Genomic DNA, 26,148 nt, shown 5'->3' with positions numbered 1-26,148 from the left:
ATATCAGTCTTGGACCTGACACACTACATACCCTCCCCCTAATGTGTCAGAGTCCTCAGCTCTAGTTACTCTCTGGAGGTATCCATGACAGTCACAGTTACAGACTTGAAATATTATACATAGGCAACTCAGTATAGCTCTGCTTCTATTTAGCAAAATGACTCTCTTTCATAACATCACTTCCAGAAACAGAGGGAAACAGGTCTCAGCTTCTGCCAAGAGGATTCTATCCCTTTTATTCTTTTATTTTATATATTTTTTGTCCTTTCTGCAGATGATAGTCATGTGACCGAAGTACCAGCAGGAAAAATTTACCCAACGGTAGCGTAAATGACATTCTTCAGACTGCTTTGGGTATGGAGAGCTCCCAAAACTGCCTTTGGAAATAGCACAGGCAGCATTTCCACTGATGGGATTAAATGAAATCAGCTGCATTGTGCTGCAGCCATCCAGTTTCCTCTCTGGCTGCAAGTACTGGCATGAACCATGATAAGCCTCAGATAGTGCTTCATTGAAATCAAAGAACCGAGACAGCTCTGACTTATTAGTATTCTGTGAAACAGCGGCGACTGATTTTTAATTTAAAAAAAGAAGAGGGAAAAGATGATAAAAATCTTATATTTAAAAGTGTGCTTCCTGTTTACAGGAATCTTTATTACTCCTTGATGACAAAGAAACCATTAGGGTCTCCACAAAACCTTCACTGTGTGTTTGTAAAATTAAATTCTCCTTTCAGTAAATATCACATAACCAATCTAGTTCACCTTAAAAAACAACCCTACACATTGTAACGCCTATGAAGGATGTTGGCATGATAGTAGGAACTATAAGGTCCTCCTTCCAGTCAAGAACGGGTACAGTCTGCATAAAAGATCTGGAAAGACCCACCTGACCATAATCTCCACAGCCCATTATGTCTTTGGTCCTTCCATGGACAACAATATTGTCAAATAGTGTTATTTCTAGGTGTACTCTTAACGTCTATTACAAACCAACTTCTGTTGCCAAACCAAACTGCACGGGTTGGGTTTTGTATATTATGCTCACCCCAACCCGCACCCCTCCGTACAGAGCTGGAAGCGCCCATGCTCTCCAGCAGTCAGCCTCACAGCTCTGCCTGACGACAGAAGGTGGCTGTATATTGTGACCCCGCTCCCAGCCTGTGACTGGACTTACTGTGCACTCGCTATACATCTGTCTCTGTGTTGTGTGCACCTGTAAAGTACTGCTGAGAGGAGAGATCAGCCACAGCAGACTTAAAACCCCTCAGCGCTCAGCGTACGAGCAGTCTACTTAGGTGAAAGCTTCAGTCAAGTGACAGAAACTAGAACAGGACGTAAAGCAACATATCTGTGACGTCAAATGTTTTCTTATTAGAGATGACCCTGCATAAGCCACTCATATTTGTGATATGTAAGCAGAAAAAGCAGTCACAAGGGTATCCTTCACAGAACACTCCTGCTATTATGCACCTTCTCTGACAAATACAAAAAACTGATTACGTGATTGGACATTTCAAATACAAAACAGTACCATACATATCATGGCAAGCACACTTGGAAAAAATAAATAAGAAAATCCTGCTGATACAGTAGGACTAGAATAGCCCTATGAAAGGGCTTTCTAAAAGCCTTTACAAAGTCTGGACAGACTGTAAATGTTCAGTATAAAAATAAACAAAAAAGATATTAAAATATGACACGGTAAGATTTTTAAATAGAGAGGAGGTGGTAACAAATACAAGCTGTTCCCCTTCATGGACACAGGCTGAAAACTGGAGCCACGTCATTAACTGCTTTACGATTTCACAAATTATTTTAGTTGACCTGAAACAAAACTTTGACATGGAACAGCTTAAGGCTTTATTGCTTTCATTTAATTTTGGCAATTGGATTTATAATCCTCATTGCAAGACAAAATATTAAAGTGTGTTGATTCAGTTTTTAAATCCAAACTCTCTGCGTACCAGGAGGATGAGGTTAACAGCCAGGCAGTGGCTTTTAGCCATAAAGTCTGAAGCGATGACATATCAAACAATTACTTACTTATGGCTGAAATGGTGACAACTGTCACGAAAAGGGGCTGATATCTCCCCTTTTTCATCTTCCATATACTTTATCTAGGTAGAAACAGTTTTGTGAATAGAATAATTCAAGCTCACCAGAGCCTGTTACCAAAACTTAAAAGTGAGCGTAGCTTTTCTTTGTCTGCAACAACGGAGAGGCAACGACAATATCATCTGAATCGTCCGAGTGAGCTTCATCCACGGGCAGAGGGAGAGGAGGCTGCGCTTGCTTCTCAGAGGACCTGGCTGAAATAATTACAAAGGAAACAAGGTCATCAATAAACAACATTGACAAAAACAAGCCCTTGTGGGAAGTGCAATATTCTCCGAGCCATTAAGTTTCCAGCATTACCCACAGTTATGAATAGCTCCGATCTATCTTTTTCCACATGTAACTATTCCCGTTCCTCTCCAACGAATGAGCATGCACGGCAAGCGTTAAGCTGACACACCGACCACACCTGATTTGTCTTATTGTCTTTAAATCTCTGCAAGTGGTTACACACCACAAAGTAAGGCAATTCAATACTGAAGCCATCTTGGGTCGTAAAAATAAATATTAGATGGCCAGAAAAGGAAAAAATGACCCAAGCAAGCTTAAGCTAAGCAGAAAGGTCATAATGAGAACTTCAGCCAGAGAAAATGGAAATCAGTAAGTAAAAAAAGGATGGAAGCTCTCAGTGACTTTCATCCTTATATTTGTTAAACACCAAAAATATTATTCACTTGCTGTACTACCTTACTTAATGACAATAAAAATGGTGACCACACCGTGGCTTTTTTTTTTTTTCCCCTCTTACTTTGCTGTTTTTCTGGGTGCATGGCTCTATGCATCTCATTGACTCCAACATTTGAACAGGTTCAGGGCATGAACAGATAGAACCCTAATGATTCCAGTAAATACTGGAAAAATCAGAGGGATGAAATGGATACGCACAAGGCCCCTGAGATCTGATGAGCAGAACCAGCAGCTTGTATACCCTCTGCAAGAGATCTATGAACTAAATGATGACAGCTATTAATACCTTCTAGCACAATATGCTCCCCTCAGCTCCACTTATTTTTCAATTTAAAATATCAATTCTCTGAAAACACTGTCTCCCAGAGAAGAAAACAAATCAAGACAACCTGTGGTAGAAAGAGGAAACAGACAAGTAAGAAGCCATATACTGAGATTTTGACCCTGAAATGGAAGGGAAAATGAAGAGCACCCAGAGAATATTACCTGGGGAGAACAACAGATGTGCCATGGGTCTCATAGTGAAATAAGAGGTTCCTGACACGGAAAATAAAAACCCTGGTATGGAAGAAGAGGCACACACAGCAACTGGAATGTGGAATAAAGACAGGAGACCGCAACCAGCCCAGAAATAGAAAAAAGAGTGACAGACAGAGAGCCTGTGAACGGAAAAGAGGAATGCAGGGAGGCCCTTACACTGACCTCAACCTACAGAAGCAAAGAAACACGCAACTTTCTAGCTAGCTAAATTCTTCTCCACTTCAGTCAAAGAATGCAAGAGTTTTTCAGGAATATTTACGAGCCAGTAGTACTGGTGATAAGGATGAGCAAAGAGAACTTCCAGAAGCAGGCGTGATAAGTAGAAGGTGCAGCTCCAACAGATGTGACACATGAAATAGCTTAATATTGTCCAAATCACTGTTGATTATATCCTGCTATTGATGTCTGAGATTTTCCCGTCTTCATGTTCAGTTTACTGCACTTCAGAGCGACAACTTTATCTTTGTGCTTGTGAGGGGGTAAACACTGATTAGACTTAAGGGTTGTGTGTAAATAAATTATGATTTCAAAAAAGCCTCAAATTGAGTTAACAGTTGTATCCAGAGCAGCTAGCAATACGCAGAGAGAAACGCTGCCCTTATTCGAGTTTGCTGGGCATGTACAGAACATATTCTTCCTTCCTGACACTCCCCTGTCAGAAAGAAAGAAAACGCTAAGTTTCACAGACTAAATTGTTACTATCTTTACCATTTCATGGCAAGCAGCAGATATGGCTTTACAAATCTCAAAGTACTGTCCACATTCTGAAGACAAGCAAAGCAGCACTGAATGCTACACCATTTTTGCACCCCCCCCCCCTTTTTTTTTTTTTTTAGAAAAAAGTCTGCAATGCTAGACCAGGATTACATAAATTTGTTCTAGCAGATACGTAAGATTCTTTAAAACACATTTTCATCTTTCCCACTCCTCTCAAAGTAACCCTGAAAGGCTAGTGAAATTAAGTGACTTACTGTAACATATACTTTCACTGAAAGTTTAAGATCATTGCAAGATCTAGAGGTCACAAAATGCAAGTTTGGACTTGGGACAAATGAAGCAAGAGCTTGTTCAACAGCTGCATGATTTAAAGCTAAAGGAATTTGATTGCTTTAAATCACTCAGCTGTTAAACAAGCTCCTTGTCTCATGTACTTTCCAAGCTGCAGGATGACCAGTGAAATACATTACATCAAAACCCAATTTTGCTAGTGGATTTTTACATCAGTCATGAGCTAGGAACGACAGATGTTGGACTTTCAGTCACCTTTAACCTGTTTAAGCTACATGAATTCAAAAGGCAAAAAACCTGCTATAAGCAAACAGATTGTCGAGGGGTCACATTTCTTCATAAAGACGGCACTTACACCAGAACGTTCTCCTCCCTTTGGTATTCTTTTCCCCAATTTGTCTTTTGGGAGAGTTTGGTTAAAAACTCCAGTGCACCAAGAGCTAACACTTCACAGAGCTACTCCGTGGAAGACAATGTTTTGGGCACTTGTGAAGAGGCATGCTTCTGTAACTGCACAAGTTACCTAGATACATCGCAGATTTTGAAAATGTCACCCATAATCGTAAAATCAGCAGCAAATATAACCTGCCTTGCTCCCAGTCCCTCTTCTTTTATATTGACCAGAAAAGGACTTCAAGGAAGAAAGTTTGAATGCTTATGGTCTCCTCTCTATCCCTTCTGGTGTAAATTCTTCCAGAACTTCTTCACTCATCACTTTGTGATCATAATCTGCAATAAAGGTTAGCTGTGGAGACTTCACAGCTCGGTAGTGACTGTGCCCTATTAGTATTCATATGATTACCAGACTAGCTTCATCTTATACCCTTCTTGGGTTTTCAGAAGCATTTCTTCAGAAGCACAAAGCATTTTTTTTTCCAAGTGATTCTTTCTCTTGGGGTAGAATTTCGCAACTGATTTACTCTGGGTTTAGACTGAGCATACCAGTAATGACTACTGCAGCACAACCCAGGCAAAACAGGATGCTGCAGCATTGTTTTTCTGGATACTGTCACTAGACAGAACTAAAATGACTCAAAACTAACATCTTCAGAAACAAGTACTACCTACTCCTTCACAAAGTAGAGTACGCTCGTGAATATGGAATACAGTAAAGTTTTTTAAACACGTTTTGCTTCGCTGAAGGGTAACCTCTGTATTCATAAGCCCTGCAAATCTGGCTCATTCCCCATCTCATATCTTAGAGAAACAGCCTCAGCTGCTTACAGCATGCTCTGTCTCTGAGCAAGTCCGCAGGGACTGTCAGCTTTTCGTTGACAAAAAACAAGTTAATGTTTCTCAGGTCACCCTCAAAGTTGCTTTTTTCTCCAACTGGTCCATAAAAGTCTAAAACATCCCACTCTGGACAGAACCAACTTTTTTTTTAACTTCTTTGAAACTGCATGTTTAAGGCTTATTGTTTTGCTATTCCTACTTAGTAATTCTAACACCCCCTTAAAAGCCTCTTTGGCTTTAACTCCCATCTTCTCACAAACAGCAATGAAGAATTCAAGAAGGAAACCAAATGGCACAAGACAGACGTTTTCCCAGTTTGTATTACAGTGGTACTCATTGACAAGGCTATCCAGGACTTCATTTTTCCCCTTACTGCAGCAACTGAAGACTGCTGCTAGGACAGTTCTTTTCACCAGATGTCTGTTCCCTTCAGAAACTAAGTCAGGATGGTTCTCAGCTTGTTTATTGCCTCGGGGTCAAAACATAGTGGAAAGTACCATACTACAGCTACAGGGCTGGGGGGATTGAAAAATACAGGGGAACACCGTGTTCCTTGAATAATTACCACTCAACACCAGAGAGAGACCTTCCAAACCATGATTGCGTCAAAAAGGCAAAGCATTGTGAGGAAGCTGGTACTGACACGGTCAAAGCTTTTATTTCTTTATGTAAGGGACTGTACTTGCCAGTATAAGCAACACGTCATCAAATTAAAAGACTACACACAGAGCACAAGTATGCATTTGCACATGTGTGCATGTTCTCTATAAAATGGTGTGTGCACCCACTCAAAGCACCCATACTTGTGAACACAGAGGAAAATGAGATTACCAGGAAGAGATGACATGAAGATTGAAGGTCGTCTCTGGAGCGCTGCTGAGACTGGTTTCTTCTCTGTAACGTGAACCGCAGAATCTGCTTTCTCACTTGCTGCGCCGGACACAGAGGGCCTGCAAAAAGACATACTGCATAGCGCGAGGCACGGAGCAGCGACTGAAGTCTGTCTGCAGAGGGTATGCTGAAATGTTTCTTGGGTCATAGCCTCCAAGAGACAAAAGTTTATCATCTGCAGAAGTGAACTTGGACACTAAAGTGAGGCCACAGCCACATTACTCTCTTTGTAACCACAGCAGGCAATATTAAACACTTTCGGAGCCGTAAACCATGGAGAAAAAGGAAGTATTTTTCAAGACAGAGTCATCACAAACATTAGCAGTAAGCAAAATCACAGCATTCTTCCTGAGCTAGGTCACTAGATGGTATTCTAGCTCTTCCCTGTTCTCCCTCCACATAACCCTGAACTTTTACATGTCAGGGCTCCAGAGTCACTTACATTAAGCAAGTGTACTAGCGACTGGTTTAAGAGAAATTTTAATTTTTAATTTTTTTTTTTCCAGAGTGTAATTATTTTACTTTACTTGTCCTCATTGCAATGAAAGAGAACATGCAACAGGATATGGGAAGACTGCTGCTGCAACCAGAAACCCTTTTAGTTGCATACCCTTTGACTTTTCTCATAAGCAAGACCTCCCTTGTCTTTGTTGGAACAACAGCCTTGTTCTCCTCCTCTGCCCACACTAAAATTCTATTAAAAAAACAACTCCTCTCCTGTAATAAAACCAAATTTGCTACTGCACATGGCAGAAGTACCTATTCCTTACTCACCTCTCCTCAAGCAGTACTGTACGTGCCAAGTGAGCCCTGAAAACGGACTGGATGAATGTCACAATCTCATCTTTCTCCTTGCAATCAGAAGACCAGGAGTTTGACATGGAAGACACGCAGGAGTTCTGCAAAGCAATCAGATTAAAGAAAACTGACCTTTTAAAGATTGCACAGAAGCTTGACAGTAGCTTTCACAATCTTACTCCTGACTGTGAAAGTGATAGTAGAGCAAATATTCCCATCTTTTGGTCTGCAGTCTTTAAGGTTCTGTGAGACTAAATCAGCATGAAATGCAAATCTGATCACCATACAAGTTTTAAAGCATCTGTATTCAATTAATGAACGAGCAAATACCTGCAAGGGAAGTTCATTTATCTTCCAGGAAGGAAATCTTTCCAAGTCAAAGGAGGTAACGCAACCTTCACAACGGATATATCTTCTGCTTCTATCAAGCAGAAGTATTCAGTCCTACTACACTGGGCCAGTTTACTGAAATAAACGTGCAACCAGATGGACAACCTGGATGGAGAACTCCAAATTAACTTTAGCCTGCTAAAGGTCCAAAGGATGTTTATATAAGTTGGCAAATGATTTACAGAAACTAGATGTTTAATCGGTAAAGAAATTGTTTCCTGTTCAGAACTGAGCAATCCGGAGCGAGTTTGATGTGACAGGGGACACTACAAGTCTTTGGTTGAGCACACCACACGCAAGACTCCTTTACTTTTCAATCCAATCAAAGATGCTTTCCAAACTCTTATTTCTGAACTTCAGTTACAAGGTTTGTCTATTACTACAGTGATTCAGTAGTGAACACTTGAGAGCAAGTACAGTTTTCAATAGCACTCCGAGTTAAAGAGCCAAAGGGTACGTCATTAGCTGATGGGAGTACCAGAAAAAAAGAGGAGACCCAGTCATACTCCATAATGCAGAGAAGTTACAGCTTTACTTCTAAGAAAAACTATGAACTAAAGAAGATGGAAAGGGAGGCTAGGGAATGAGCTCGGTATCTTTCTGGAACTACAGTGGTGCTGCCAACCAGTGCATTAAAACATCACCGGGTGATTCGGAGAATTAAGTCTGGAAGTACAGTACTTCACACTGTAAACTAAACATAATGGGATGCCTGGATACCCGTTCGCCCCAACAATTACCTTGTGAGATTTTGCATTGTGCATCCTGTTATTCAGTAACAGTTTCTGTCGAGCTAAATGTCCTCTGAAAGCTGCCTGAAGCATAACAACTGCCTAGCATGGAAATAAATAAGCAGATGTTAGTTCCTTTGAAAGATGGCAACTATAAATTAAAACAAGAGTCCAGAGGGAAGAGGCACACGGGGAAAAGAACTTTTCCCTGTGCAACGGAAACTCTTCGATGTTTGGACATTTTCTTACGTTTAAGGGATACCCACGTCCCCATTACTGCACAGGTACTCTGCTGCAAGCCAGAGAATTCCCAGCTTGTGACAACCCATAGACATAAACCTCTATGGTTTAAATTCAATCTGGGATGTGTTTAGAATCACGTAATACAGAAAAACTCTCCTGTCTTCGCATCAAATCTTGTTCAAAAGTTTCAGAAGCGTTCATTTTGCAGAAGGTACCAAGTACAGAAAATTTGAGACCAAATGGGGAACACTGACAAAATACATCAAACAAAACGAGGACATCAGAAGGTACGTCATGAGCCAGCCTGAAGAACGAACATGATCTTGGTACAACAGTTCATGTTATAATAAATGCTCTTTAAAAATAAAAAAGTTATTTGTTTGTGCTTTCATACAAATTAAATCTGTTCTACTGTTTTGTTGGGTGTTATAAACACACTCACCTCATCCATAGCAATTTCTTCTTTCTGAAATGAAAAATGCAGAAGTTAATGCCACAAATATATAACTTTTCTCTAATAAAGATTTTCCAAATTTCCCCAACAATTAACACACACAGAAACACCTGTCCCACCTCTCCCTGAAAACTCAAACAATAAACTTAAGCAAAAAAAAAAAAAAAAAGGTTTTCCCCTTTTCCCCTTTGAAAGATGTGTAGATAATTCTTTTATCTTTAATTTTCTAAGAATCACTTACAAGACCCACCTCACACCATGTGTCCTATACATGGAAAAAGCATCATTATGTTGTTACCCATAGAAAAAAAATTAAGTTAAACGCTTTTTTCTAGACCATTTTGTCCTAGTTGGGTGAAACTCAATATACAAAGCTTCCTGTATTGTTTGCAGAATTTCTGCAAGGGGAATTTAACTTCTCAGTCATACTCCAAGGAAGCAACAGCAGCAGCACTGCTTCAAACACTGCTACACTTCCTTAGTTCTCTGCTTACCCAGATGCCCCCTCAGAAACCGGCTATCTCACAGCACAAACAGCAGGGTTCTAGGGAGCAAAGACAAAAGGAGCAGCAGGGAGGACTTGAAGAAAGCATTGGAAGAGAAGATGGTGGTAAGGAATTATACTGGGAAGCGCTGCTGCAGTCCCTGGAGCCTGGCAGCAGGTTACTGTAGATAAACACAAGTAAGATTCAGAGCGGGATGTCCTCGCTGTTCTATGACAGGAAAATCTCACCTTATTTTGGTACATCCTCCACTGTCTTTGGATGATTTTGGCTGCTTGCTCCTTCCTGTGATCTTCTTTGCCTTTAACCATGCAGACTGGTGAAGACTGCAAAGGAGAATCTTTAACTTAGAACACTAAAGACACAAGTTGGAAATCTAAGAGGGAAACAGGTTACCAATGACACAGAAAAGTCAGCACCAAAGTTGTTACATGTTCATCCCGCCTGCAGGGTGGAAGGAAGTTACAGAGGAAAGTCTGAGTTCTGAATACTGCTCATGTTCAAACCCATCACCTAGATGACTGTTACAGTGAAGCACATTCCTGTCCCCATTTTAGCTGTTAGAAGAGCATGGGAATGGGAAGGTTTTTGTTTACACATACTCCTTTTTTTCTATGCATTGCTACAGCAATAGGAGCTCCAACAGTGGAACCCACTGCTTTGTTGATCAGAAATGGTTTGTATGTTATCGACAGACTGAGGACAAATGTCAGGATATCTAATTTTGCAATTCTTCTTCACGAAAGACTAGTTAATTAACTGGGCAGCTCTCTCATGTCTCTCATCCTGGCAACTGTGGCCCCATAATCATCTGTTTAAGCTTACTGATGAGTTGGCCATCGTATGACACCGACAGGACGGAAAGCTTGTGTAAATTGGTGTAACTCTACTCTTCTATCTTGAAGAAATTAATTAGAGGAAAAAGACAGAAACCATGAACAAACCAAGATTTTGTTCCAGTTATTTCTTCTGAAGTTGAATATTCCACCTCTCACCATCTGATCCTTTTGCTCCCTAATTATCATACCTCACTTGCCAAACAAAAGTTAACCGCAACTTTAAATGACTAATTTAATTTGTTGGTGTAAAATTCTAAGTAGAGGAACAAGAGATTTCATAGACTCTGAAAAAACCTCTTGATTCTGTGAAAAGGGTTTATTTATAACCTAAAACGCTGAGTTACAGGCTTAAGTTTAGCAAATGGATCATGTTATATTAAAAATGACAACCTACTATTAAAATGAAAAATTGGTAGGAACGCAGTGATAATTACAAATAATGGGAACATTTCAATAAATGGATGGTTACTGGCCAAGAATATATATAGTCTGCAGAGGGAAAAAGGAGCTGTTTATTGGCTGTTTTTAAAGACTCAAGTTATTTAGTATTCAAAATATCATCTAGCACCCATCAGCCTATAACACACAAAAAAGAACCTAAAGAATTGCACAGTATATCAAAACCCAGCACCCTCTTAAGCTAGTGGACATTTTTATTCATATTTTTTACTACCTGTATTTCAGGGTCTATTTATTTTTAAGTAAAAATGATCAAAATCCACAGTAATAATTTTCAACTAGTTTTTAGTGAAATGAAATTAACGTGACCACACTGCGTCTGATAGCATGACTGTCAGTGCCTATCCATCTCTACTGGCCTGTTACCACATTTGGTAGAGGGATGGAAGATTGCAAAAGTATCAAGTTCAGTCATATTTCACAAAAAAGCCCCAACTGATTACAGACCCCCATTTAAGACTGTCCAGGATTAACAAATGCACAAATACATTTATTAGATACCAAAAAATACAGAAAGAAGAGGTTATGAATACCTCAACTTTAAAAAAAACTACAGTTCAATGGGAATAAAGGTTTCTTTTCTTGTATTGACATCTTCCCTAACTCTTTAATATGGTGTTCCATCAGCAGTGGAATTAAAAACCCCTCAGTTTTCATGATTATTAGTGCTCTACACCCTGTAAACCTTCCCATGAAAAAGTATCCCACTTCCATCCAAACAGAAAGGCTAGTGACTGTTTTCTGACTGGACAGCACATGTGCCCTAACTATCACCTGACGAGCATAAAAATCACTGAAAAGAGTCTTTTGTCTTTTGCCAGCCTGCAGTGAGCACACTTATCTGTGTCTCTATCCTTTATCTAACTGTCAACTCCTACAAGACCTTCCTCCCTCTACAAAATTGGACTGAAATTATCTAATGAGTTCAGATATTATAAGAAGATATAAGCGAAACCACAAATTTATTTATTTTTTTTAAAGTAAAGCAAAACCCCCAAACACTTAAAAGTGTAAGCTTTTTGCAACATTCCACTGAATAAGATAAAAGCAATGGTGAGGCAGATTATCACTAACAGAACTCAACCCCCCTCAAGTTGCAGTGCTAATTATTGAAACAACTTATCAACAAATGCTGGGAATTAACCATCATTCAGAATCTCTATGACAAGATTTAATTCCTCTCTGAAAAGACACAACGAGCAGCTACTTAGACTATCATCCCAACTTGCAAGGTATTAGTCAGACGCAAAGGAAAAAAAAAAACACCCAACACAAAACCACTGTCTGTACCTTATTATGCTTTTCCACTGCATCTTCTGCCATTTGTCTCTTCTCTTCCTCCAATTTTGACTCCAATTTCCCTACTTTCTGTGCCAGGTTCTGGATCTCCTCACTATGGTTGGAAAACCAAAGATATTCAGAGCTAGAAATTTTCTGTCGTTCCTGCTTTGAAAATACTGAACCTATTTCATAAGGTTTGGTTGCTCTGGGTTTATTTAAAGGCCACAGTGGGAAACTGCTCAGGATAATATGATACATATTCTTATAGTAACAGATATGTAACATCAATTCTCAAGTTGCGATAGCACAGCCTTACGTTAAAACCAAGAAGTCCCAAGGCTACAGTGGTACCCTTCATACTATCAATATTACATCCAGATCTGCTACAGTTTCATATTTGTCGGTCAAAGCCCTTTGTTACGAAGCAATAATGAAATAACTTGTTTTCCCCACCCTTGCACAGGATTATTATCAACAGTTACAGAGAATACACGAAGTAAATGGAATGACATATTCGCAACGGTCTAGAAGCACAGGCCAAGGTAAAAATACTACAGTTTTTTCTTAGAGAAAAATTATAATTTAATTCTTACTTTTACTATACTTAGTAAAAGTATACTTAGGTCTTCCACTTCCTCTAAAACCACTCTATAGAATTCTTCCCCTAGTAACTTACTCCATCCCTCCAAAACAGTTCTGCCTAAGTGAATTCCCAGCTCCCTGCAGTTTAGATGAACTCCTATGGATTTTGAGCCACTTGAAAAGAGAATTATACTTTAACAGGTATTTTTTGGTTCCAAAAGGATCTACTAGTACAAAATATGATACCTTAAAGTTTGCTCTTCCGTGCTCTTTTCTTCCATCTTATTCTGCCACTTCTGCAGCTCCAGCTCCAATTCAGCCTTGGCCTCCAGTAGCTGCTTGATATCTAATCTACAAAGGTATAAATAAATCTAAGCAATACTTAAGACGCTCATAGGTCAACAAAGTAGTTATTTTTTGTTCAAACTTATAAATAAAATAGGCTGTCTCAAATTTGCAGAGTAAGGAGATGTTTCATTTTTCCTTTTAAACAAAACGCAGTCATACATCGTTCAAAAGCAGGCGGCCCCTTCGCAGGCTCTCACTGTACATTTTCGTTAAGAGGTGAGTTGACACAGGAGGCAGAGCGTCCTATCAACAACAGAGCTGTGTGCCCATCTCTGCTCGTCATCAGATGGACCTGCCTGCCCTTATGCACTGACACACCAACGAGTCCAAAGCAATACACGTGGCAAAGCAATTGCTTACTGGGCAGAAAAGAAGTCACCGTGCATCATATGGCAGGAGGCAGGCTTAAATGGAGAAAGTGGTAAATCAGGACAAAACATGTTGAAAAAAACGAGACAATTTTTACAGCAGAATACTTGCAAGAAGCGCTGAGTAAAGTGACATATAACCTTTCAAAGGCTTTCAGTGTGGTGGCAAAAAAATATGCCTTGAAAACGTGTTAGAAACAAGCAGAAATTCTCATTTTCCATCCTCTCGCCAACTTTTTGGTTTCTTTCCACAATGTAATTTTACAACGCTAGTAGGATTAGAATAAGCTTTAGAAATAAAAGCTGAAGGGACCCTCAAAATTTGTTTTCTTACTGAAAATGTGAAGGACTTATTACATCATTCCATAATGTGATAGGAAACAAATAATGAAATAGTTCACACCTACAAAAGAATATCATCTCAAACAAGAGCCGCACTTACTCTTTATCGAGCAGAAGATTTTGAAGTGCCTTCCTATCACTCCTCAGCTTCTTCACTAGCCCTTGGAGGCGACGACATTCCTCAACGTGGTCTACCTGTTGAGAGGCTGGATGATCCAGGTCTACAGAAGGTGAAGATGACACAGCGAGTAACTGTGATGACTCGCTCTCTGCTGAGGACACCCTGGTGCTCTCCATGGCACCTACTTTCTAAACAGGATAAAACCACACCAAAAAAAAAACAAAATAAAAAAAGACAACGACAATTAAATTTAGATCAAATGGAAGTTAATTCTGAAACGTGCATCTACACGTAAAAACTATGAGAAAAGAAAAAAGGGAATAATGGCACAGGGTACAGACGTTTACATGCATGGGCCAGGCTGATACACTGAAGGACTACACACTATGAGCACAAGCCAGTGGTTCTGCATTTTCTGCTTGATGACAGGAAAGATGGCCACGTGATTATGATCACTTACTTCTTCTAGTTCTGAAATCCGCCTCACCAGCCTCTGTCTGCTCCACTCACTATAACCTAAACACAATAACAACACTTTAAACACGAAGCTGTATCAGTGAGTCAACATTGCTCTTGCTTTTTGAAACTTCTGTCCATATAGAAAGACCACCTAAAGACCTCTGAACTCCGACTTTAAATACGCAGCAATGAAAAAAATAAGAATGGTCTTAAAATATCTGACTTCTACACCAAGTAACTCAGAAATCAATATAAACCATTCATATTCATCGGTTTTCAACAACTGTTTCCAGTGAAATATTAAATCTTCAAGTGGTTCCAAGTCCAGAATTCTCAGGGAAAATAAAGGAAATCCAGGTCTGACTGGAGTAGCATATCCAGATATCAGAGAGAGACTCCTGTAAGAAACTTCTCATTCCAACTTTTTGAATCTTCACCTTTGTAATAACTCCTTTATTTCTACCACTGTAGGGTCCTGCTCTCAAACACATCTTTCAAGTGTGCCTAAATCCCCTGCCCCACGTTCACCAACTTTTCAGTACATACTTTTTGTTCGATTGGAAGGAGGAGAACTGCTCAGTACATGATCTAGATCTTCTTTCAGCCTCCGATTCTCATTCTGTAACTCCTTGATGTTCCTGGATAATCTCAGGACAGCGGCATTCAGTGCCTTCAGTCGTTTTTGGGTATCTCTGCCCTCTGTACTTGGAAACAGGGTCAAAACCAGAAAGTTAACTAAAAGCAGAGAACAAAGCAGCAGCATTAAAAGGAGCAGAACAGCCTCACCATTCAAGTCAGCTGGCTAAGGTAACTGTCTCAGCCCACCCCCAATAGCATTTCTCAACAATTTTATTTGAGGAGTTACCTATTCTTTTATGAAAAAACATGCAAAGACCATCTTGCTCAACACTTTCACAATTGTTTTAATTTGCATCAAAGAAATAAGATACTCTGAAACTCTAGAAGTTCATTTATTACTTTTACTTCCTCCCCCACTCTGTTTCATTAACGCATAAACAAGGGTGCTCGTATGAGTTTGACTTATTTGGTTTTCTATTCGTTTTGTTAACCAACCTTACAATGCTTTACCAGTTCTCTGCGGACCACTGATTCAAAAACACTTACCTTCAGCCAGTTGGGAGACTCCTCAAAAAAACCTGTTCATCACAGAGAGCTAACCTGCGTGCTCTGAATTGATTTCTTTCACTTAATGAACAGAGTGAGATTGGGAGAGAGAAAGGGCTATACACAGGCGGAATAACTCTCAAACAAATCCAGCACACAACTGTATTTTCCGGTAACTGTGAATGCTACTCTAATGAAAAAGAAACTATTCCTGTGAAAGTAAACCCCAGAGAAATTTCTTTCTTCATTTAAGATACGTTTCAGTCGATAAGAGATTTGAAACAGATTTGAAGGATACAGCTAACATCGATGTGATGGGAATAAAAGGCATCAGAAAACGTAAAGCCCGCTATGCATTAAAACTTTTAAATGTATTACCGTGATTTTGCCTTTTTAATTTTTCTAATAAAAGAGATAAGAAATCTCAGCTTCTAGATGTGCAAATTTTAAAAGTTTGCTCACAAAACAGATTCCTAGTGAGATTAAATACTTGTTCTTTGTTGCTATGAGAAAATTCTGAAAAACTTACTTCTGGAAGCAAAGGTCTGAAGTAACTGACAGACCTACTTTTGGACAAACACCACTGCCAATGACAATCACAGAACAGTTTGTGAAAGAATCTTACATCTCATCCACTGGAATAATTACAAGGTAAAGAGGGAGACAGTCTACAATTAGCCTGAGTGAAAAGCTGAATCTTATCTACCTTTTAAAAATTAAAAGGAAATGAAGCCATATAAACAAACAAATAAGGCTGCCCAGATGTCATGGGTGACTATTCATACAGCTGTCCCAGGCAGGAGGGGAAAAAAAAAAAACAAACTAAAAACCAAAACACACCACACCACCAAAAATGGGAAGTGACAGAAATTGCAGAAATCATAACTGTATCACCAAGTGCCATTACTGTAGGCTCAAATACATGAAAGAATTGCAGACCATTTTGAGGACTTGAAAGGTTGCCTAGTTTCTAGCTACAATTGGATACTACAGCTTCACATATAAATAATCCTATTTCAGCATCAACACTGAAAAAGAGGAGCTAAATGCCACTCACTTCAGCCAAAAATAATGTAGACAAGCATCATGAAAGAAACTCTCCTACAACTCTTTCTATGTGCCAGAGTCTTGACCTTCAACAGCATTTATTATTTCAGTGCTCAGCTTCTCAAGTAGAGACTGACAGTCACATAATGGAGAGAGACTGCCCTGACCACTGCTTTTTGAAGCTATGAATAAATGAGGACAAGGAAGAAACCTGATGACTCATTTTTACCTGTGAATAAATTAGGTGTGATGGCTTATAGCCTCAAGAGGCTAGTCACTGCATGCCTCAGCCAAGAGAGATTAAATTATTTATTTTTTTTTTAAAACAGTGACAAAACAAATTGCAGTTTTCAATCCACAAGAGACAGTGAATTAGGGAAACCTAAGTAGTATCCATAATGACCCATAAAGAGTTCTTATATGTTTCTATCAATCTAAATAATTACACCCAAAATTAAGACAGATGCCTGTACTTAACACTAGGAGGACAAGCATACTCTGAAGTGGTGTAGTAACAAATTTTCCTGTCCCACAAGACCATTACCCTCTTCTCAGCTTGAAAAACACTCACTTGAGTAGGTGCTTTTAATTTTCTGTCTTACTGGAGCTCTGACTTTTGCCGTTGTGCTTTGATTTTTATTTCCTCTATAGCCTGTTTACCCTCACCACCATGACTACACCCACACACTAGTGACAAGCACTAGTACAAGCTTCTCTGACAGTGTCTTCCTAGTGCCGCTCATGGATATCTCACAAAAGCTACCCTGACCCGCACATCTGTCTCTCTGTACTACAGGAAAATAATGTTTACTCCAAAATACCTTCTTTGCAGCATACATCCTAGAGCAGGATTCCGACCGACTCAAGAGTAAAATGTCAAACATCTAGTAAGTTTGTTTCAATCACCAGTGATGTCGGAATAGGTGTGATTATGGGGGAAGATGGATTTTATAAATTTTCAGCACTTCCATGTACTTTTAAAATAGCTCTAGTATTTTTTTCCACATCCACAAAATGATCTACCTCAAAGAAAGAAAACTTGACAGAGACAAGGCTGTGAAGCCAACCAAAGCAGTACCAAAAAGCAAATCCAGCAATCCAAATGACAAACTGTTTCCATGTAGTTGTTTTCCACCAGTTAAAGTAGTACGAGTGATGTATAAGACACATATATGCAAACATTTGCCTCAATAGAATTGAACATACTTTTTCCTCATAGTCTCAGATTTTGCCAGAAGGAGTTGGAGACGATGAACCTGTGAAATATGAAATACAGATCCCATTGAGGAGATAGCTGTGGAAGCTGACATCGCTAATGCAACACATTTGTCCATTAGGTAAAAATCAGAACAAGACTCTCTGGGCAATAGCAGAGGCAATGATGCCATCACTGAAAATCAGGCTACTATTATATTGGCTTTCATCTAGACACTTCACTTACAGACGTACATTAGCTTCTTTATTTCCCCCTTTCAGTGAACACACTCAACTTACTGAAGAAAAAGGGTTTTTTCAGTACATATTGTTGGAGTTATGAGAATATCTATGAAAATCTAATTCCAATGGCAGGTGCAGCTAAGCTGTAAGAAACCTATCTAAAACACTCCATTTATACTTTGACTCAACACTGGACAACTTCCTCTCCATTGAAGGACCTGTCAGATGTACCTCTTCATAGTAGGTTTCCATAGCCATCCTCATTTCTTCCAAATTATTAGTCTTCACATCTGCCTGGAATTTGCTGAAAATAGAATCATACAACAAATAATGCAGTCAGCCCAGCAAAGATACTGCAATATCTGCTGGTTTACAATTGTAAATGTAATATGCTAATATGTTCCCAGAATTCATTAAAACATCTTAAGGAACAGAAAAATACAAATGAAAAATAACAGACTTCAAATTCCCTCTATTATCTCATGCAATATAAGCCTCTACCCCTCCCAAAGTCATACTTAATAGTGTTGTCTTTCTCCTTGCACTGTTGTTCAAGCTTGAGAATCTTCTGCTTTAATCCACTAGCCACCTACAGAAAGAACAAAGAGCTCATGAGTCCTAGAGCAATCCGTCTCTTCACAGAAGTTCCATTTCTCCATAATCTTGCTCTATCTTTATAAATTGTACCTAACCAGTTATACTTATTCCTACACACTTCAGTACTCAGTAAATCATACGCATGTCTGCTACCCTGTGATGAAGGGAACACAAATAAAATCAAATCCCTAACTTATATCTGCAGTGACATAACCAGCTTAATATTTATACACAATCATGAAATAAAAACAACTCTGCCCGTTACCCTGCTAAATTCAAAGCCTCAAATAATAGGGAGAATGCTCCCTAAACAGATTCAAGATAATGACAACGAAGGCTCCTTAAAATAATGCTAATTCCAGATCTTTGTTACTGGTTTCTTATCTGACTATAGAAATAATGGTTACATTATTACCTAATTGCTTATTCTTTCTTATTTAATTTTACTTCTTTCTTCAGTAGTGTTTCAGCTTGGCAAGAGGAAAAAAAAGAAAAATGAAAGCAAAAGGTCATGAAGAAACTATTACCCATCCATTACGAGTCTTCTTTTCTGACAAAGCTCGTGCCAGCTCAGAGCCCTGCAAGGTAAGACAGATAAAGCAAGTGACCAGCCTTGCTACTTTATTCCACTGCTGGCTCTTTCCACAGAGTTTTCTAACCTAATCATCTCCACAGTCGCTTCACAGTCCAAAAGCTTAAGTTCTGAAGTCCCTATGCTCACTGTTTTATATTAGCACACTTCTCCCAGGATGTGGATCTGCACACAGAAAGTTGCAGCCACAAGGAATTCAGTGAAATTCGGGTTTTCTAACTATGACCCTAAATGCTTTGTGGGTCTGATAATAAGGCTCATCTTTTGCTTCCTGGTTCAGGTCTCAGGACCACATGCATCAGTCACCATGCAAGAGGTTAACTCCCCTTCTACCCTCACGCAAAATATTCAGTAAATGGGCCTCTAAAGAGAGAGCATTTTAATTTTACCTTCAGAAACCAAAAGATCTTTGCTAAACAAACTTATCTACACAGCATGGCACCATATTCCCTTGAACTGAGCTGGACTGGTGAGCTGAGATACACAAAACAGAAACCCCTTCACACCAACCAACCACATCTCATATTCAGGCTCATCATTCCTAGGAGCCGACACACTACAGAATCCTGAAATCTAGAGACAAGAGGAGGATCACACTGCCCAGCACTCTTTTGTCCCAATTTTTTCCCCCCAAGAAATAGTCACCCTGGAAGGATCCAACAGTTGTTCAATCTGTTTATCCTTTCTATTGTTCTCTTCTTCTAGTCGACGGAGCTTCGTTTTCACTCGATCTCCCTCATTTTTCTGAGCATGTATTGTCTAAAACAGGGGAGAAAAATTGTAAGCACATTTCAGAAATAGAAATGCACTGACTTTTCACATGGAAACACACTTTGATGTCACCAACAACTCAATGACGATGGTCAGGACGAAGCAAAGTAAAAAAAAAAAAAAAAAAAAAAAAGATACAATCATACTGGACCAGGGCTGACAGATAAGGGAGGTAACAGGGCAAAGACAAATGGCAAAGGTTTAACAGAAAGGCAACCTTACACAAATGATCTACAACAGCCAAGATACTTGTCTCTAGGTATCCCTAGTGTTCAACATGCCCTGTCCTCATCTTTCATACACTGCACTAAACTCAACTGACCAATTGTTAAAATGTGATGGGTAACAGCCAGGAAGGGGGAAAAATATAAATAAATTAAAAAATGAGGTGGAGGGACAAAGAAACCAAATGTAATGAACCTTTTCAGCGTCCAGCTAGGGCCATGGCTGGGGTTCAGGACTGGGTATACTTCAAGGCTTCCACATCCAGTACTCAGAAGTATCTATCACACCATAAGAACAATGAAATTGCCTTAAACAGACACAAGTTTAGTTTAGCCCTACATTACAAATGCAAAAAGGTTTGGTGGATGTCCCAGCTGTAGAAACCAAAGTATTCTGAACCAACAAGGCCTGGACACCTACAGGCAGATGGAGTGACGCTACAACTTTCCACGTGAGTGTCAGAGAGACTGTACCTTTTTCAGTTCTATAATTTCATCATACATATCTTCTTTTTCTTTGTAGTCAGGAGTTCCAGGAATGTAGCCTACAGAGAAAGGTACATAAAATAAGCAGATTGGAAAGAGGTATTTTCAACTAACCAGAAACCTTACAGTTAAAGGAAAATATCAAGAACAGCACCAAAACGGAGAGTAGGCTTTTTTTTTTTTTTTTTAAGAAGAAGAAAACTCAGCAAGGAAATCAATCTTAGACACGGAGGTGAAACGGAAATGTTACTGAATGAAACTTCTGACAGATTTCACAGGAAATTTCTCCTAAATACCTCTCTTGTCTTTGGTGCTAGATTAAAATATCCATCTCAAGACACACATACACTTGACAGAAGACTGCAGTCTTCTCATCCCAACAAATCAATTATTCCCAGAAGATTTCTAAAAGATGTCCAGAATACATTTTTCTATCTATGCCTAACATGTAAAAGTTAGTTAGTTAGTTTTAAAGTTGCCACAAATTGCGTATTACCAGTAATAGTATAGGTGTCACTTTAAATGGAAGTGGGATTTTTAAGTTTACAGTTCTCCTTTAAGAAAAGCAGGGTAAGTTTTAAATTTTGCTGTTCTCATAAAACTCAATTGATTTTAATACCACAACCACATGATAAAACACTTTCTAGAGAAGAAGTAAAAGGAGTCAATTACATAGAATTTCAGGCCAGCAGATGGTTTCTATCAATGGTTCCTAAACTATGTTTTGCAAAGTCACAATAAATTGTCTACAGCTGGCCCATTGAAACACATTACATTTGCAATGTTTTCAGCTGCAAATGCATGGCAATTTGCAAAAAGTTCTGAACGCTAACAGTGCTTCGTTGCTCAAAAAAATTTGGAAACCCCTATCTTATCCAATTTAGGAATCTCAAAAAGTATCTCATGGATCATATTTTGACACATGTATTTTAATACAGGCTAAACTGAAATGGCTCTTGCTTTACTAAAGCTAAGATCTTAAGCAATGTGCATTTTTACATGGAAAAAAGATCATTAACTTTTATCTACCACACCACTACATAGTTTACCATTACTAGAAGAACGAGAATGTTTTGGCTTCTTCATTCCTAGAGCTTCCTTTAAATACTCCGGAGTCCTACTAGAAATGTTAGTTCGCATATGCCCCGTGTCAATATCTGATTTCAGAGGATGGCTCATTCCTGCCAACAAAAATGGAACAAAAATGCAAAAATCAGGGATAATTGTGAATTAAATTTGTGGATTTATTCTGAGCAAATGCAACACAGAAAGCTCCAGATGCTGCTAATTATTCCCTCATAAATTCCAGTGCTCAAGATCAGATAATTCCAACCACCCAAATAAATAATAGTGAGATGACTTCCTATCTACCCTATAATCAAATACAAATCTATTTTTAAGGATTATATATGTTAAACTGTCCACAACACTGAATTTTATCCATATATGCAGATAAAGTTTCTATACTAATACCTTGTTTCAGTGATCCCAGCCACATATGTCTTGGGTTTTTTACAGCTGCACTCTCGAGACGTGCGCTGCCTGTTCCCTGCAGAGCTCGCCAAACTGCAGCTCTTTTAGGATACAGTTGTGTGCTAGAGCTGTACGGAGACTCTGTAACAAAAGAAAATATCTTAGTGTTGCCTTAAGAAGCTCAAGGTCACAAAAATTCTTTCTGTCTTGTGCTTCAAGGTTCCCAGACACAGTCCTATTACAAAGACAGAATTTAACAGCACACTACATACTGGCTTATATGGAGCAATGGGACATTCACCTAAAAATAAAATCATTATCAAGAAAAAATCCAATTCCAAAAAATGGAGACGCTTAGAAAGAAGCATAGTCAGAGTAATATGACTCAACATATGTAGAATTATTTATACGTACAGTTTGGATAGACAGGCAGGTATCCTAAGGATGCTTAAATTTATACATTACATTGATCTTTCAATTAATGTAAACACAAAGGCCCTATCAATGAGAAAAACATGTATGGCTAAACAGACAGAAGTAACTCTATAGCTCCTAATCCTCTAGAAATTTTCTTGCAGTAATCAAAGAACAGAATTGGCCTCATGTGACTGCTGGGAAGCCCCTCACATTACTACATCAGGTATGGTGGTCAGGTTCAAAGACTGACTCTAAGTCCACTTTAAATTGTTAGTACAGCTGTGCATTATAGGGGCTAACTACCTAGTCTCCAAATTACCAAGAGAAGTACTTCAATAAGTACTTCTATTTGAAGTAGTCTTCAAATTACCAAGAGAAGTAAGAAGTCATGTCACATACATCACAGCTGAAATTAAACAGCTATTTTAAATTTCATCATTTAGGCAAGCAAAGGGATTTCAGGAAAAGACAGACAGATGTACATTCACCAGAAGAGCATGCCTTCTCAATCTAAATTTAAAACTACAATATTATTTATTTGAAACAAAACAAAATAACAACAATCAGCAATGCTTTGAGCTAAAGTCTTCTTTGAAACATTCACTGGAAGTAGAAAAAGGGAGGTAAATGGCAAAGTATAGTAAGAAACAAAAACTCCAGAAAAAAGCACAAAACGCCACACGAAAACTGCAGATCTAATAACAACATTGTACTTCTAAGGTCATGTGAAAAAAAAACCCAAAACGCAACAAATGAAACAGTAAACTGCTTAATCTACAAACATAGATATCTACTGGATGGTAGGTAGCTCCAGGAATTCTGGATTCTTTCTACATAGCAAGTATCAGCATTTCTCCAAAAAGACAAGAGAAAAAGAAATTCAGAATGCTTGCCATCAGAAGGGTTAACATGAGAAGAAAGTAGTTTATGCTAGAGAATCAAGTATTACAACTAACCCGAAAACTTCCATATTTAGTCTATAAAAGTCTAACTTCACAGGTTACAGAACAAATCTCAGGTAGGTGTGCTCTGCACACACCAATGAACAATTCTAAAGAGAATAAAAATACGTTATTTCAAGTACATCTTCCAGTTCCTGTGTCCCACAAATCTAAGTTGTTCTGCAATAACAGAAGCAAAAGAAAAAATTCTGGAACACTTACTTGGCGACTTTGGAGGCTTGTGAAAAATTTTCTTCTTTAAATTCTGGAAGAGAAAAAAAAAATTATGTATTTAAAATATTCCACTCTTCAAAGATTTCAGCGTATAATCTCACAATCGGCTTCAATCTCCATTTTGTATGAAGATCATTTGTTCTAATATCACAAAATCTTTTGTGTGGAAAAGAAAAATAGTAGCATTAGTATATGTGGATTTGGCCACAGCAATGGTCACCAGAATTAAGGTGGCGCCTACTGAAGGTTTATGCTACAGATAAAAGGCAGCCCATTCATGCTCAGAACACTAAGACCTTCCCTACCAGTATTAAATATGAGTAGCAGCAAATTCAAGGTGATCACAGAGTAGAAGCTGATCTGCAGAGCCATTTAGCTAAAAGACAGACTTATTAAATGCCATTAAAACTCTGTAAAAGGATTATTGTGGCCCACAACTTGATAGAACAGCGAAATGAAGCCAAACATCATTTGCAGCCCCCAGTGCTGAGCATTCAGAAGCCAGAATTACATCTGGAATTAGAGGAGGTTTTTGAATCAAACTACATTGCAATAACATTGTTAGCTCTCCTCTCTGAAGGGTGTCTTATCAACCAGGAGGCATCAGGCGGATGTAGTGTGGGCAAGAACATGCTGAGAGGCCTTCAAGGCATTCATCCACACAACTCACCGCTTCTGTATCTGATCCACAGGTTATCACAGACAGGCTGTCATCTCCCTGCGAAACAGAGACATTAACTGTGACGTTTGCTACTAAATAATTTGTTATAATACATGTCCAGAAAACCTTATATCCTTTCACTATCACAATGAAGTTTGAGTGTAACACATTCAAACGGTAAACGCGTCACCGCTGTCACAAAAGCCAGCATCATTTGCTGTAACACAAACGTTCTGTGTGAGATACTGCAAGTCACTTCAGACTCGAGCCACAGAGACCTACGCACTTCAGCGCGCAGCACTACACCAGCTGAACCTTCAGGTGCCCCATCTTCCATCGTGCTCGCTCTGCATGAATTTCTCCGCCAGCAAGAATTAAGCAGCAACTCATTGGTCTGTCCCCTTCCTCGCTCACTTACTCCTACCCTTGCTATGCGATGGGAACTGTCAGTGAACTTGACTGGAGAAGTGATCGGGCTGAGGAAAAAACCCCAAACCAAGGAATCAAGAAGTGGTTAATTTTTCCTCAGATGGAGCCGACAAGTTTCCCTGCTTCTCAAACGTAAGCAGATTCACAGCAAGAAGGAAAATTTCCACTTGGCTTTCAAATTATCTGAATGTGTGCTGCCCTCCCAGAAAGAACATTTCCCCTCGCTGCTGACTCCATGGTGCTCCCAGCTGAGCACCACTCTTTGGACAGATACTGGTACCTCTCTGTAAAAGGCAGGACAGGGTGAAGTGTGTTTCAGAACCCTGGCTGGCAACAGGAGCTGGGCTTGACAACAGGGCAGGTAAAACAGCTTTTTGTGCTGGCTGGGAGCGAGCAGGTATACATCTCACACCCCACACCACACAGATTTTAATTTCCGGAGGCAGCGTTCCTTCCAGCACACTGATTATTTTTTGTTATTTTAAGGCCTTTTAATCACTCTGGGAGATCTCTCCAGCTGCAGCTATCGCATCAGGAATCGAATGTGGAAGGCGCCCAGCCCTGATAGATGACAGACAGCAAAACATTCACCAGGATATAAACGTGCATTAACAAAACCACTGCAGTCCTTGGAAGCCTTCACAGTCCCTTTGCTCTTGCAAAACGGGCCCAACAAGAGCCACCTACGACAAACAACAAGAGAACATGTTGGCTCCCAACAAAGGGCCTCAAAACCTCCCTCTGGCTACCGAGGGGCAGGGAAAGGAACGCTAACACCCCCGCTCCGTGCCACCGGCCAGCCAAAGAGATACGGGCAGAACCCAGAACCCCGCGGGCTAGAGACGGACGAAGCCGCCCTCCTCCGCTCCTAACCACCGCTTCGCCGGCCTGGCGGGGCTCACGGCTTTGCCCCGGCCCCGTGGACAGGCAAAAACCCTTCCCGAGCCGGGCCCGGGCTGGGGGAGGCCCGTGCCCGGGGCCTTCTCCTCCGCCTCCTCCCCGCCGCCCGCTCCTTACCAGCTCCCCCTCCGCGGCCGCCTCACCGGCCCCCCTGGCCATGGCGGAAGGGTGGCGGGGAGGCCTTAGCGGGTGGCGGGGCGGTGGGGGCCACCTCGGGCCATGACGCCCGGCTCGGTGCAGGGGGCGGCCGCGGCGGCCTGGTCCGAGCGCCGGCCTCCGCCCCCTGCCCGCACTTCCGGGTTGCGGAAACCATGGCAACCAGCCGCGCGGCGGCGGGGCGGAGCGGGGCGGGGCGAGCAGCGCCCCACCCTCCGGTCCGTGGCGGCGACGCCTGCGCAGAGAGGCCGAGGGGGGTGGGAG

General features: G+C 40.1%; 1 protein-coding gene across 2 annotated transcripts; it reads right to left on the bottom strand.

Moving 5' to 3' along the window:
• Positions 1 to 1,474: 1,474 nt before the first annotated feature.
• On the bottom strand, positions 1,475 to 25,887 carry IQCE (IQ motif containing E). Of its 2 annotated transcripts, none has more exons than XM_086472929.1 (22): positions 25,846 to 25,887; positions 24,409 to 24,456; positions 23,727 to 23,769; positions 22,147 to 22,287; positions 21,723 to 21,854; positions 20,662 to 20,732; positions 19,838 to 19,951; positions 19,128 to 19,178; positions 18,522 to 18,592; positions 18,235 to 18,307; positions 17,773 to 17,822; positions 14,941 to 15,098; positions 14,396 to 14,451; positions 13,915 to 14,123; positions 13,003 to 13,107; positions 12,184 to 12,286; positions 9,826 to 9,921; positions 9,081 to 9,104; positions 8,405 to 8,497; positions 7,251 to 7,375; positions 6,417 to 6,550; positions 1,475 to 2,311 (listed from the first exon to the last, which is right to left on the bottom strand). In XM_086472929.1, the coding sequence occupies exons 1-22, from the start codon at positions 25,885 to 25,887 to the stop codon at positions 2,181 to 2,183; spliced, it is 2,070 nt and encodes a 689-aa protein (XP_086329055.1). In that variant the 3' UTR covers positions 1,475 to 2,180. The 2 variants fall into 2 exon arrangements, with proteins under 2 accessions (XP_086329055.1, XP_086329054.1); XM_086472928.1 differs by having other exon boundaries at positions 6,417 to 6,535.
• Positions 25,888 to 26,148: the final 261 nt, after the last annotated feature.

This window comes from Leptosomus discolor, chromosome 14 (assembly GCF_034619465.1).
Source record: "Leptosomus discolor isolate bLepDis1 chromosome 14, bLepDis1.hap2, whole genome shotgun sequence".
In the NCBI taxonomy this organism is placed as follows: Eukaryota; Metazoa; Chordata; class Aves; order Leptosomiformes; family Leptosomidae; genus Leptosomus; species Leptosomus discolor.
This window is presented reverse-complemented; position numbering and strand designations above follow the sequence as displayed.